General features: G+C 40.9%; 1 protein-coding gene across 5 annotated transcripts in view; it reads right to left on the bottom strand.

Annotated features, from left to right (window-relative positions):
• The window catches only part of CEP295 (centrosomal protein 295), a 96,912-nt gene that overhangs the window by 8,491 nt on the left and 73,004 nt on the right, over positions 1-15,417 (bottom strand). For 3 of the 5 annotated variants that reach the window (XM_019524415.1, XM_019524413.1, XM_019524417.1), the window contains 7 exons: positions 12,395-12,634; positions 10,262-10,416; positions 9,811-9,976; positions 6,274-6,947; positions 4,873-5,045; positions 1,563-1,681; positions 500-697 (listed from right to left, as the gene is read on the bottom strand). In XM_019524415.1, the coding sequence (XP_019379960.1) occupies positions 500-697; positions 1,563-1,681; positions 4,873-5,045; positions 6,274-6,947; positions 9,811-9,976; positions 10,262-10,416; positions 12,395-12,634 (1,725 nt within the window). Of the gene's footprint in view, positions 1-499; positions 698-1,562; positions 1,682-3,902; positions 4,305-4,819; positions 5,046-6,273; positions 6,948-9,810; positions 9,977-10,261; positions 10,417-12,394; positions 12,635-15,417 lie in introns of those variants that run through there. The other 2 variants (XM_019524414.1, XM_019524416.1) reach the window with 2 other exon arrangements.

Genomic DNA, 15,417 nt, shown 5'->3' with positions numbered 1-15,417 from the left:
TTCAATTGACTGACAGCTGCACCTTTGTTTTAAGCAAGCAGATTTAAAAAAATAAATAAATTTAACCATTAGGATAACTTGATAAGTAGGGCACAGATAATATAGAAAGGAAACTGACAATATATCTATAAAATCTGCAATATAAAATATCCATAAAATCTATAAAGTCTATGCCTTTTACAAAATTGAGTACACACTGATCAAAAGAGATGAATGAAACTAAGCCCTAGAAGATAGATCACAGATGGTTTGAAACAAAAGCAATGGCAAAACTAAGTTGTAACATTTGCTGGTTAGAAAAAACACTCTTGGAGAGAGAGAAGCAATCAGAATGGACGCCATGGGACAGACATTTTGAGATTGTTTCCTAACTCTCAGAGAAGGATTTTTTTTAGGGTCATCTTTTCATTATAGCGAAAACGGCGCATTTGTGAGTCAACAATTAAATAAATAAAAAGGGAATCCTGCATGCTTTACTGTTTCCAAATGAAATTTTTACCAGAGGTTGGAGAATGCTCCATTGACATGTGAAATCTTTTAGTCTTGTTCCTCTGAAACAGCTTAGCATGTGGCTTTTTACTTTCTTTATTTTTAATTTCTTGAATTCTCTCAGAGGACTTATGAATGAAGTTTTTCTTCTTTTTTAAAAATGCTTCTTGTAAACTTCCTGGTGTAGAAGTGAACTCCAGTAGCATCACTGAAAGAGACAGCATAACTGTCTGCAGCCAGGAAAATAATCAACTCTAAAATTTTGGAGCTTCACAGTTTTCATAAATTATGCCAGGTACAATTCATTGGGATTAGGAAATCTTACAAAAAAGGAACAATTTGGAGTTGCGATTCCTATAATAATCATAAGCTCCACTACATGCATATAGCATTTCATATTAATGAGGTGTTATAACATCTTAATTCATTATCATGTATTATAAACACAGAGGTTTAAATTAGAGATACTCTCCGACCACAGACAAGGTTTGTTGCAAATGTTTGTTTTCTAATTAAATGGGTCGACTACGTAATGAAAAAGATAAGCGTCTTATAGAGACTGAAGTGAGGTCCGTTGTTGCACTGCCGATATACCAATTCCCTACTTGTCAGAGGAACAGAGACATACTCTTTAGTGTTTATTATTTTAAATTGTGCTCTAAACTGCAGTCTGTACTCATGTCTCAGAACAGATTAAATGAGATCCCCTATCGAAGTTGTTTAGTGACTTGTACTAAGGTAAAAGAGGACCAAGAAGAATTTTAATGCTGCAAACTACACAATGACTCAAAAGGCACTGACATGCAGCATGACAGAGCAAATGTTTTGTTTTCTAATTAAATAGGTCAACTATGTAATGAAAAGGATTTAGTATCTCATAGAGACTGAAGTGAGCCTTCTGGGCAGACAAGATTGAAAAGGACATTTTAATAGGATCTTTACACATTGCTGTGGCGTATGTTGAACCTGGACCATACACAGTATAATGCAATAATGAACTGTACTTTACCAATATTTCACTTTAATATTTAGGAAATTCTCATTTCAGCTCTAATTAGATTATAAAGAACTACCTCCAGAATGATGTAATGGAGATTGATCTTCATGCGATCTCTTCATTACTGCAGAAGAGCCAGGCTGTGTGAAAATGCAACAATCCGCTTTTGGGTCTAACGGGAAAAAATCTCTCTTCGATTGGAAACAGAAAAAAAATTGGTATAATGTACTTAAAGCATCATATTTTAGTAAAATAATACTAGTGCATGTCTGTTATAGTGTATGTACAAAACAGAGCTCTATCACCATTTATGCAGATGTAAGAAAAAAAATATTGTTAGCATAAAGCAACAAGGAATTCAGATGGTTGGCATTAAAAACTATTATTTACAAGTTGCTAAAAAAACACCCTTCAAAAACCAGATAGTGGGCACATCTATGCATGCAATTAATTCGAAGCAATATACTCCAGCACATTTTGCCAGAGTTTATTGTTCCCGGGTACTGTGTTGGAACGTGCATCTGGGACCACAGCACATTAAGCCATGTTGGAGCAGCCCTGACTGGCATGGGGCTGGTGGGTGGTGGTGGTGGGTCAGCCTATTAACCCAGGGCTGCTCCCACCCAGCTCAACATGCTGAGGAGGGGCTGGCTTGGGCACAAGGGTCACAGGTAGCGGAAGGCTGGGGCTAACGGGGCTTAGCCCCCCCAAATGTGGCTCCACTACTTCAGTGCCACTGGCACACCCCACCACTGCAGCTCAGCACCACTGCCATGCATTGGCCCTGCACTGCCCCCGCAGCCCACCCTGCACCACCAAATAATGTTGTCTTCCACCACCACTGACAAGAGTGCTACAGTGCAGGGCTAGCCAGCTGGGGCAGCATCTACATGTGTTGCTGCGCACTTAAAACTCGGTTGCACAATAGTACCTGTATTTCCAAGTACTAACCTGTGGCAGAGTTTATTAATAGGGGCACAGGTGTAGATGCTGAATGTTTACTGTGGAGCTAATTAGGCAGTTCTGCAGTAAACATCTCATGTAGACGCATACTGTTACCAGTAAAACCCCATTTTACCACTAAGTTCAGACTTTTCATTCTTGCTTTCACACTATTCTGTCCCCATCTATATCTACTCTTTTTTTCTTTTATTCTATTTCCAGCTTTCCCCCTTCATACTTGTACTGCTGTGTCTCTTCCTTCTACTCACACCACCTCTGTGTCTTACATGCAAAATTTTTTATTCCTCAGTGCTGCCCCATTATTTACAACCACATCTGAAAGCTCATTTCTCAATCACTGCCAGGTTCTAATTACTTCTAAAAATCCATGTTCAAGTACTTCAGGCTCCATCTCCAACTCTTCACAACCAAGTTGCTAACTCAACTATTAGTCTAATGGACTGTACCTTGGAGCCAGGATACTCATTTGATTGCTTTGCGAGCATCTTCCCAGCTAGCTACACATATGTTATCTACATTGACTTGAGGAAAGGTATCTTTGAACAATCATCCAAAAAGGTTAAATCCTAAATATTATCTGAACAGTTTAGGATGGTTTGGGTTAGCCTGAAGAACACCTGAATACAGAGGGAAGAAACTAGGTCAGTGAAAATGTGATCAAGGGGGATCATTGGAAAATTAGCAGTCCTCATGCATGGAGATAATTTTTTGCGACCCAATCTTCAGCTCTGTCATTAGCATCCTCATTAATGCATCTTAAACTGTTTGGACTGGAGGAAAATATATTTGCCATATGCTTTAAAGTCAGTGGTGCTCAACCTCTGGTCTGTGATGCCATGTCATCTGGCCTGTGGCGTCTGGAAATACGGTGGCTGGGAGCAGAGAGAGCATTAATTGCCACTCCCCTATTGACAAATTTCCCCTCATGGGCTGGATAACATGGCCCTGTGTACTAGCTCAGTGGCTCTCAACCTTTTTTGTACCAGGACCCATTTGTAAACATCAATGGCCAGTCCCAACCCAGTAAACAGTTTAAGTAGAAAACAGCCCCCTGGCCCTGTTGGTGTCCCTCACTCCCAACCCACAGTTTCCACCCCTCCCAGCCCTGCTAGTGCCTCCCTCCTGATTCACTGCCCCCTAGCCCCAACTCCCAAGTGTGTGGGGCAAGGGTTCTGTGTGTGGGGCAGGAGGGACACACGACCTTCTCAAATTTGTGCCCACAGCAGGCACGGATGTGAAGTCTGGCTGGATAGGCAGGGCAGGAGCTGTCTCCATGGCCCAGTGGGTGGGACTGGGCAGGGGAGGGTAGAGCAGCGGCAAGACTCGTTGCTCCCCTCAGGCCACCTGCGCTGCCTCCTACCCCATCTCTCCCCTCCAGGGTAGAGTCTGCAAGCCTGCACGGGGAAACCCACCATGTTTTCTCCTTTAAAGGAAATCCATGTTTTTCCACAGGAAACAGAAAACCCAGACTCCTGTTTATTAGTATGCACAGCATTAACATATGATGAAGTACAAGCAGCATCTATTTTTTCAAAAATGTATGCAAAATATGATCCATTTTTAAAGTTAATTTGTGACCCTTTCATATAATTTTGCAACCCACTTTTGGGTTGCAATCCACAGGTTGAGAAACACTGTACTAGATCACACCAATGTGTAGAGCTGCTCCATAGCCAGATTCAGCGCCAGGCAGCACGCTGCATCACACCTGCAGACTGACCCCATGCCACTCAATCAGCCTGTAGGACCAGAAAAAAGTCTGGTTTTTATCTACTGACCATCTATTCTATAGAGCCATAATTTGATACTTGTTTTATAACACATCTTATATGGTTTTATTTTTAAGAAAGAAAACAGTATTTGGTTCTGCTTTGTTTTGGTTTCCTTACCCAAATTTCTCACCTCTAACAAACCAACGTATTCAGTAACTTGGGGATTTTTGGACCTCATTCATTCAATTTGAAGAAAAGACTACTACACGGCAAAGTCTTAATACAGTAGTATTATGAGCCCAACACTGTCTGTCTAGTTTGAGAATTGCTACATAGTTCCAGTTTAATTCTATCCAACGTTTAGCGTTTCCTTTCTCTCATAGGGTAGCAGAATTTTCTTTCCATTACCACTTGCAACCTTTTAATGCTGGATTATTGCTTTGTGTTTCTAAAAACTACAAGACAGTTTGTTTCTCTAATGGTCTGAATTTCAAAAAACTGCATCTCAGAAGTTTTTGAGGTAAGGGAAAAGAGTTAATGTATGGCATGAATTCTCCACATTTGATTAGTATGAAAGACATGGCACTATCATCAATCTGAAGCATGCTCAAAATCTGCCAAACTGAATCAAATGCTTTAAATTTACCAAGGTTTTTATCCTATCTGACTAAAGCAATGAGCCACCATGATGGCAGATAATCAAGATTCACCTCAGAACAACTTTTAAACTGAGACTGATTGGCACATGCTGGGGTACTGATTTCATTTTCTCTTTTTTCCTCTTGGTCAATGGAATCCATGTCTGATTCTGCAACAGTGATATCATTTGAGCTTAGTAGAGTGAGTTCAGGTTCTTCCATAATACCATGCCCTGACTCTGTCTCCTGTAAGATAAATTGCACAAGACAACATCAGTGTTAAAAAAAAAAATCAATATTTCTAGCAACAGCAACATTTGTAAGCCTGTCAGAAAGGCAAAAGACTGTTCAACATATAAATAAAAAGAAAAAACTGCCCCAGGCAGTGAAGGAAATACCAAAGGCAAAATGCTCTTTCTACATTTACTGATGTATACAGAATGTCTCCTAAGGACCTTAGTTCAACTTAAATATTTTATTTGCCAGTACATAAAAGCCTCACTCAGAATTGGAATCTAAACCACAACCTGAAATATAGTTCTTGGCCAACAGAAGCAGCTTTTATTTGATCATTACAGAAAAGGTATTTCTTTTGATAAATTAAGCACACATCTTCCTTAGTATAATTGTTAACCTTTCCTAGAAAGACAAGCAAAAAAGAAGAATTCCAAGATCTAATTACATACTATATAATGAAGATTTATTACACTCATTACATAAACACCCCCAAAACACTAAAATGCCATATTTTCTTGGCTACAGCACACCCTCAAATATAACATGCACCTTATTTTTTGGGGCCTTATTTTTGTAAGGCCCCAAAAAAGGAAAAAAAAAAATCTTACCATGGACTACAAGTAAGTACCAAAGATCTGGGGTTTCTGGGGCTGAGATTCAGATCCAGCACACTGACTCTGGGGCCATGCAGTGGGACCTAATCTGGCATGCCGGTGCTGGGACCATGTAGTACAGTGGGGCAGGCCCCGATTCAGCACTTGTGCTGGGACTGTGTGGCAGGACAGGAGCTGCTGGAGCTATGTGCTTGGTTCAACTCTTCACACTAGCTTCAGGGAAGCATGCTAGCTGTGAAGCCGTGTGTTGGGTGTGAGGCCATGCATTGAAGACCAGCCCTGTGATAGCCCAGCAGCTGGGAAGAGGGGCTCGCTATGGGTCCAGAAATCTGGCAGTGGGTGGGGAGGTGGGGAAGGGAGGGAGCAGATGCATATTAAATTGCTGTGGCTCCCAGAGCCATGGCATTTAATGCTGCCACTGGCTCCATGCCCACCCCCAACTACTTCCAAAACCTTGGGGAACACTTTTCCCTGCATATCATGCACACCCCAATTTATCCCACTTGGTTTTGGGGGCTGGAGGTAAGGTGCAGAATTTGAGAGAGAAAATATTTGTAGCATGGAGTAATAGCCTTAAGTGTGAATGCAGTTAAACAAAGTAAAATTGGTTTTGTGCAGCTTACCCAAACTGGTACCCAGGCTTGTGACGAGCAAGAGCCTGAACTTATTGTGAGCACTGAATGATAACTTTGTTTTTCATGCATTTCCAGTACAGGCTCACTCTCTTGTACAGTAGCTTTCACAGGGATGGCTGAGATTTCTGAATAAGTTTCTCTAGACATACTGCAGGACATCTGTGCTTCTAAAAAGCCTTGCTCTTCCTCTGCTACATTTGTGCTGCACTGCGAAGCCACTTCCACCACCGTATTAGCTTCCCTTGCAATAACTGGGGTTTTAGTAAGCTCCTGATATTTATCAGGAATCACAGCATCAAAGCACAAGGCTCTGAATTCCCCATCCTCTTTTAAAGAAAGCTCAGCCAGTGGAGTTTTGTTTACTGCAATCTGTGTTGTATTTAGCTGGTCAAATGAACTATGTTCTTCCAGTGAACTTAGACTTTGACTTCGCAGGCTTTCCACAGAAGACTGGAAATTAATATTTTCAATGTTTTGCCTCAGCTCCTCATAGTGGTCTCCAACAAGTGAAATGCACCTCTCACTCTCTGCATTTTTTATTTCATGATTTTGTTCAGAAGAGCTTTCAGGTACAATGCTAAAGTCTACTGGTTTTTCAGCATTCTGACCATTCTCATTCAGAGTAGATTCCAATTGTAGTGGATGAAAAGATTCTTCAGAACCTGTTTAATAAATACAGATGCATTCAAGCAAACCAACATCTAGAAAGTAACTAATTTTACCTTCATATTAAATGGATAAGATAAGCCAGGCAGACAGGATGACATGGTTTTAAATACTGTAAATTCATTTAGACACATAACCATCGCATACAGGATACTATTTCAGGAAGGCATCTGCATTTAAAAATAAAGTCTTAAAATATTCTCAGAAAACCATCTTTCTTTAAACTGGTGAAACTCAGCACAATTACACACAAGTCAGTGGGACTACACCATTTCATTAGCCCTAGGAAACCATGCTCAGTGACAGAAATTTGAATTACTGTCATAAGGTTTCCCAACAGCATCTCTGTAAAAGGGGCAAAAACCCACCATCATTACTGGTGCAGTATATTATCTTCAGAATAGAATATATTCAAATCAGAACAGACTGTTCTTCCATATTAAAGTCAATTGTAACATAATAACTGTGATATGATTTTTCTCAGTGAGGTCTACATGTACAAAGTGAATCACAAGGTTTTCTTACAGGCTAGGAAGGTAAAAAGACATATTGATATAATTTCTGTTTTGAATTGGGAAGTATTTCAATACTAGAATATCTACTTGTAAACAGATGAGAGGGTTTCTTTAGGAGGGGGAATCTTAGGGAGTTAACATTTTTAAAATTAGTAGGTACTGTACAAGTCCATCTCTCTCTAAACAAGGTAACTATATACTCCAGGCTCTCTAAATCTAAAACTCGCTTTGTACAGACACCTGCATATCAAACAACTTTCAAAATACTACTCCTAGAGCCAAATCCCATGCTCCCTTATTCAGTAAAATAACAGAGGTTTGCTTGTGTCAAAGAATGTAGAAGTCCCACAGCAAACAATGGCTGTTATGAAACTGAAGTCTATAAGAATAAACTCAATCAGAAATGAAACATGATTTAAAACAAGGCAGGATGACAGGACTCAAAACTGACCTACTCCAAAAGCAGTCCCCTCTACTAGTATTTACATCCTTATACAATGGCCAGAATTACAGCAAATAACAAACCATGATATGTATAACTTTCAGCACAAAAATAATTGTTTTTTTGGGGGGATGGGTAACTTAAAGGGTTAATTTAAATTGTTACATCTAAAACTAGGAGCTTATACTCTATCCTTAAATCATTCATAGAAACACAAGACTAGAAGGGATCTTGTGGGTCAATATCCTGTCTGCCTACTACAGCAGGCAACCATGTCATAGAATACTTTTGTGTCTGAGGACTGAAAATTGCAAATTCTACACTGGGACCTCTGCAACACAGAGAAGCAGCAAGAGGAGCAAGACCAACTACTGTATTTACTGAAATATAAAACGAGGTTTCCTCCCCCGCAATCAATATAGCGTAGGTACTGACTTTTATTTTTGCTTTTATTTTTATTTTTGCACTTGGAGAGGCTGGAACAAGCTCCAACACTCTCCCCTAGTGCCAAAAATGCTAATGGAATCTTAAACTGGGGGTCTGTTATCTCTGCAGGGAACTGGTACCAGGAGGACCAGAGCCAGCCCTGACACCCTCCCCTCGGTGCCAAAAATTCTTGATCTTAACCAAAAGGCTAAGATACTGATGGGAACTTCTTTTTTTCGTGGCCCTTAAAAAAAAAAAAAGAACAAAAACAGAGTTACTTCCCCAGGAGGGAATGAGCACCAGGCCTGGAGATACTGCAATATCAGGCCAGCACTAAGAGAGGCCCAAGAAAGTTCTTAACTCTGAATTAGGTTCCAAATTTCAACTGAGGAGAGCTCAATCATTCAAGTCTGTGTGGCACTACCACCAGCAAGTATCTGGAATTTAATTTGGAACATTTGGCCCTGGAACTGAAATTTTTAAAAAGTTGGTACTACATACAAAGTACTAAAGTGCTGCTTAAAAGCATGTTTATGAAGTACCTCTGCTAAAAATGGCACCAGTTTGCAAAAAAAGATAAAATGCATCAATTCACGATTAACCAAGTTTATGTTTATTACAAGGTCAGTGTTTTCAAATTTGCCCCTTACTTTCATGTGCTCTGGGAGAGCAGGGTCTTACAAAAAGAAGAAGGTAAAGGGGCTGCAGGGGAAAGAACTTGGGGCAGAAAGGGAGCAGAGAGCAAGGGGGCTGCCTGACCACCCAGATTTATTTTCCCTGCTGTATCAATGGGGGAGGGACAAAGTCAAAGCAAACCTCCAATAATTAGATTCTGTATCTGGAAAATTATAAACAAATTTATACATTTTTCATACACAGAATCTAATTATTCAAGGTTGTTTTATATTCAGAGTCATCTTACATTCAAGTAAATATGGTACTTGTATCTTGTTAGGTAAGAGTTTTTTACTTAGTTTTACTAGAAAATTGTCAAGCCTAAGATCAGATCACAAATGATTTGTGAATCCCATTCCTCAAGTGCCTAATTCTTGCTGTTTAGTTTACAGGGAACTTAAGCATCTACCTCCTCTGGTTTATGAATTCTACCCAGAACCTTGGCACCCACAAGTTGAGTGGTATGATGTGTGGTGTCACCACATCAATTCCTTTGCAGATCTGAGCCTAATCTGTACGGCTCATTAAAACACTACTGGACATAGTACTGCTCTATGCTGCCTAATTGCTGGGTGCATTCAGGGTAGGAGCAAGTGGGAGAAGCTTCTTTCTGTAGCTGCAGCCCTGGGCTCAGTAGAGGCACAGACTGAGAGCTGGCCTAAGACACTGCAGAAGAAAGGGTACATGTCACTAGTAGCTAGCAGCATCACTACTAATCTTAGTGGATCAATCAATTTTAAAGTTTTATATTTAGATAGTAACATAATTGCCACATTATTGTTCAGATAACAGTGCACATACCCAGAGTAACGTTTTCTTTAAGAGATTCCTCTTCTTGTAATGAATCCTTATTTAGCCCCTTCATTTCATGACAAGAACGCGGATTGTTATTTCTCATTTTCCAGCTTGAGGTTGTGGTTTCTAGAAATGTAGATGTGTCTTGACTTTTTGTTGAGAAACTTGAACTCTAGTGAGAAACATCCCCGACAAAAACCCCATGATTAATACTCAAGTTCAAGGTTTAATATTTTCAGAAATATGAAAACTGAACAAAAACTTAAAACAGCAATTTCTATTTTCCATGTCACATTTCTAGGTAAACTGTATTGCCAATTCAACATACAATAAAGCTTGTTCCTATCTTTAAATGCCAGAAGATTCAAGTTTCCAATCTTACAGATTACAACCCTATAAAAATTGTACACCAAAGTATTTCCTTCTTTAGGAAAAAAACTCCAACTCCATGTAATACCTTGCTACAGTCCTTGCTGTCTTGAGAAATTCTATATTGAGAAAGGGAAGATGAGAGATCCAAGTCAGGACTTTGTTCCAAAGGTTGAAAGAGCTGGCGATGGAAGTGAGGGAAATGTCTTTCCATATCTGACAAATCAAGTCCAACTGCTGGAGCTTAACAAAAATATTTAAAAAATGTAAATCTGGCTCCCATACTTAGATGCAGTAAATTAGATGATATCTAATGCACGTTCACAAATACTTTTGCCCAGCTGAAAACCAAATCTTTACAACCTATGTTACTGACACTCTAATGTTGCCCCATCCATATACAAACACCCAAGAAACAGAATTGTGCTGAATCAGCTTTGAAACCTGTCCTGAGGCAGAGCAACTTTAAACAAAAATGCTAAAGCTATAACTTAAGTTATATAACTTAAGCAATTCACAACCATCTTATTCTTTTTATGCATTACTTTCATTATCATTATTTTTATGCATTGTCTTTCGTTTCTAGGAAGCAGAGTACCATGTTTACTCAATTCCAAGATGTCCCTGAGTTTAAGATGACTTCCCAATGATTAGATTCTACACATGGAAAATGTATACATTTATTATAATTTTCTATGTAGTAAATCTAATTACTGGAGGATTGTCTTAAATTCATCCCCCTGCTACTGCAGGTGGTGAGGGGACAGACAGTGGGGGAGGCAGCCAGGCAGGTGGTGGTAGGGGCAGTGAGAGGCAGGCAGTGAGGGGAGCAGTGGGGAACAGGTTGTAGGGGGGGGCAGCCAGAATGGAGGTAAGGGTGGTATGCTGTTTGTCCCCCAATGCCTGCTCCCCTTCCCACTTGCCCCTCCTTGTGCCTGTTCCCCACAGCTTCACCCTCCTCTTCTCTTCTCCACACTACTTTTGCCCCCTGCAGCCTCAGGTCCCTGCCCTCCCATTCCCTCCCCCTAAAATGTCTCTACCCTCTACCTGCTGTGCCACCCTCCACTTCTCTAGTCCCGACTGCAGCCTGGTGCACTGAGCACAACTCCAGCCCAGCCCTATAACAGCAGTGTGGAGCTGGCTCTGCTGCTACAGGGCCAGGCTGGAACCATGCTCTAGGCTAAAGCCAGCAGGGAGTCTGCCGGCACCAGACCAAAGGTAAGGGGGAGTGTGGCAGGGTGGGAGGAAAGGACAGCACAGGAGGGAACCTGTGTGCAGTATGGGTGTGAGGCTGCAGGGGAGGAACAATGAGGGTACAGAAGGTGGCAGGAGGCAGGCAGTAGCTCAATTCTAAGATGAGGAGCTCTCTTCCCCCATATTAAATGGGGGAAAAGAAATAGTCTTTTAATCAAGTAAATACGGTGTTTATAAAATACTACTTGGTACAAAAATCAATGCCATGTCACCTGACTACAGGCTCAGCTTACAATATTCATTTTTACTATTAAGCATATTCATTTGTATTTTCCAAAACCAAATACATTGCACATATGCATCAAATTATCAGATAATTAAATTCCTGATCTTAGAGATGTCTGTACTGTGCAATGCTGAAAATTCCAAGGGCTGCCTACCACTTCTCTCAACATGCGCACACAGTGCAGTATAAATACACAAGCCATCTCAAGTAACAGGAAGCAGTATAACCATGGTAGCATGAACCTTGAATACCACCCCCCCCTCCCACTCCCCAGGCTAATTACCCTGTTTACCTACATCAGAGGTGGGCAAAATGCAGCTCGCGGGCTGCATGCGGCCCGCAGGTCCAGACTATCCGGCCCACAGGGCCCCTAAAAAATTTAGAAAATTAATAATGATCTGCCCCTGGCTACCTGTCATACGGCCCTTGATGGCTTGCCAAAACTCAGTAAGCAGCCTTTCACCCAAAATAATTGCCCGCCCCGACCTACATTGTGTTCTGTGGCTAGACTGCTTCTGGTACCTAATACTGCACTGAATTATACAGTGCAGACATACCCTTGATTAAAAAGGAGAAGAATCTCATCTGGGACAGGAAATAAAGTGCCTGCAAGCTAGTTACGAACTTAGAACATAATCAGAGGTCAAATAAATATAGATTAAAGCACCTTCATATCAAACATCTTCTCACTGTACAATTCTAAAATTTGGTACTAAGATAGTCTAAAAAAATGGTCATTACCATGGAATGCTGCATTGTTTTCAGGTAACCAATTAAAGCCTTTAGTATATTTGTCTATTATCCGCTGAACTGATCTTCTGTTAGAAACAAAATTTTCTTCTGCAGGCAACTGAGATTCAGAAACTTCAGAGGAATCCCCTTGTCCCTGCTGAGCGGCAGACATGGGAGAAGCTGAAGAGTTCCAAGGGCTGTTCACTGTTTCTTGCAAAATTTTATCCTCTGTGTTATTTGAAGACAAGCCTGGAAGATAAACCATGTTTGACACACTGTAGCCACATCTACATGAGATATTTACTGTGGAGCAGACTAATTAGTTCTGCAGTAAAATCTCAGGGTCTACATGTGAGGCCCTATTAGGCTGCAGGAAACTAATTAACTACGCCATAGATTACTACTTCAAGACACAGGTCCTATCCTATGCCAGCATTATTTAGCGTGCAGCAATGAACATGCAGATGATGATGGGGCTGGCCAGGGCATGAGGGGTGTTATAGTGTGGGGGTTGCCCACCAGCTAGTCCTGCCCTGTGGCACCCTCGTGCCCCAGCCAACCCCTCCGCAGCATGCTGAGCTGGGTCGGAGCAGCCCTGGGCTGGCAGGCTGACACCCTGGACTCTCTGCTAGCTGGGTATGTTCTGCTCTTGCTCAACATGCCGTGTTCTAGGTGCATGTGTAAATGTGACACCCAGGAGCAATAAATGTGTGTGATGTGCATCACATTAATTTCACATGTAGACATGTCCTGTTACAAGTAAAACACTTACATGAACTTACTCGGAAAAGAAAACTTGTTTTACCAGCTGCCTTGAAACAATTTAAACTACTTTTTTTTTTTATATATATAAAATTACTTCTTTCAAAAATTCCCCCTCTTCCCCACAATAAAACTCAGACTTCTGGAAATTGCCACTAAAATGGCGATACCCAACTACACAATGCTCCACGAAACTTATTAATGTTAAAGAATGTAGATGGTTAAGCTTTAGGAAATACTAAAATAGCAAAATTAGAACTGAGGTTGTTGGATTAGCTTGCACCATGTAACCAGAGCTGGCCTTACAGGTGGGCAATATGGGTGACCACCAAAGCTGCTGTGTGCATGTGCATGTTTGACATGCTTCTGACCACATACATGTAAGCAGCTCATGATCACAGTAGCACTCTCCCCTTGCCTTATCCTTGGCCAATCTCTGCCCCAGGTAGAAGGAGCATGCCCAGCCCAGCCTGCCGCCTCCTAGCCACTGCCCAGAGGGAGCTGGGCTGGGCACGTGCAGGTATGGTGGTGCCTGGTCCAGTCCACTCACCTTGGTGCTGACTGCAGCAGCACCACTGACAAGGGGGTGGAGGGTGGCGGGCACCAAAATACAAGTTTGCCTAGGGCGCCATTTTCTCTAAGGCCGTCTTTGTGTGTAGCTTAAGTACTTAAGTGGATCCCACTGCCACAGCATCATACTGTTTTAGTCTTTTCAGTGTATCCCTAAACACCCTTATTCATGTACAGAAGAAATATTCCCCTTTATAGGAAATAAAGAAAGAATCTAAGGCTATGCCTGTACTGTCTCCTTGCTGAGGACACAATCACAAAGTGTGAAAATAGAGCTGGGGCCAGAGAACAGCTTATTCCTGCTACTAAGCACACAACATGTTTAGGCATTTCTAGTCTATCATCATACCGTATTTACTCGAATAGCATATGATCCTGATTCCCCCCAATAATTAAATTCTATATCTGGAAAATATATAAATGTGTTATAATTTTCCAGGCATAGAATATAATTATTGGAGGTTTGTCTTGAATCTGTCTGTCTCCCACTGCTATAGCAGGGAAAATAAATCTGGGAGGGCCAGGTAGCCCTTTGCTCTCAGCTTCACCCAACCTTTTTCCCTTGGCAGCCCCTTCCCCCTCTTCTTACTGTCAGCTTCAGTTCTCCCTGAGCACATAGAAGTAAAGAGTGAATCTGAAAACAGTAACATTGAAATTAAACATGGCTGTAGCAATCTGCGTACAGTACCCATACACTTAGTTTATCTAGAATTCCATCCCTAACTTTCTATGATTCTATATTATTAAGGACTTGATTGGCATGTGCTAAAACTAGATTATGGAAAGTAAGAAACCTCTGGGTTTATAAGGGGTTGCTTTCACTGAAAGAGTGCCTGAACTTTGGGCTGTGCAAGCTGAAATACTACGTCGACTGGCACAAGGAAGAGATTGGAGAAGACGTGGAAGAAAAAGCACTGGACACACTTGTTTCACTGAATCAACAAAGAGGACTGATGGGAGAGGCAGAGAGTTTCAGGTGGTTACTAAGTGGTTTTTCATGGAGTTCTATATGAAGAAGAGTTCTGTAAGGGTTTCTTTTTTGTGGGAAGATGATGCATGTTGTTGAAGGGCTTAATATACGTAGTTCCCATCAGAATATTTGCCCAATGCGGACCATATGTTCTACAGTCATGCTCAGTGTTGGCTCCATTTAATCAACTTCACAGTTGGTTTCCATTGCTGAGTTTATGGTGCTTTTGGCAGTAGTTTAATGATAGACAATGTATTTAGTGAGATTTCCTTGCATGCGATTATAAGATGAGAGACTTTTGTTCTCATGCCATTTTGGGAGAACAACTCTCTTCCATTTGAGTAAATAAGGTGATTTTTCAACTGAGTTGGTAAATGTTAGATTGCAAACACGAGCCAGGGGTGTACTACCTTCTTGTATTTGTAAAACATCAGACAGACTTATGCTTCATAGTGAAATGAATCATAATAAAGAGAGATTGCTAATGAGTGCAAAATATCTGAATTAAAATGCTGAGTCTTAGAATCAGTTATTTAATAATATGAAAAAAATGTTCACATTAAATCTAGATCATGAATGAACAGAAGAAATATGGAGGTGTCTGCCTTAAGTGAGAATTTGCTAGAAAATTATGAATATATGAAAGAAGAAAGAAACACACAAGTCCTGGTGAAAATAAATGTAGTATCAAAACAAATGTAGTATCAGACTTCACTGATTTGCGTCAAAC

The sequence above is a fragment of the Gavialis gangeticus genome, unplaced genomic scaffold (genome assembly GCF_001723915.1).
Source record: "Gavialis gangeticus isolate Ggan-Ray unplaced genomic scaffold, GavGan_comp1, whole genome shotgun sequence".
Classification (NCBI taxonomy): domain Eukaryota; kingdom Metazoa; phylum Chordata; order Crocodylia; family Gavialidae; genus Gavialis; species Gavialis gangeticus.
This window is presented reverse-complemented; position numbering and strand designations above follow the sequence as displayed.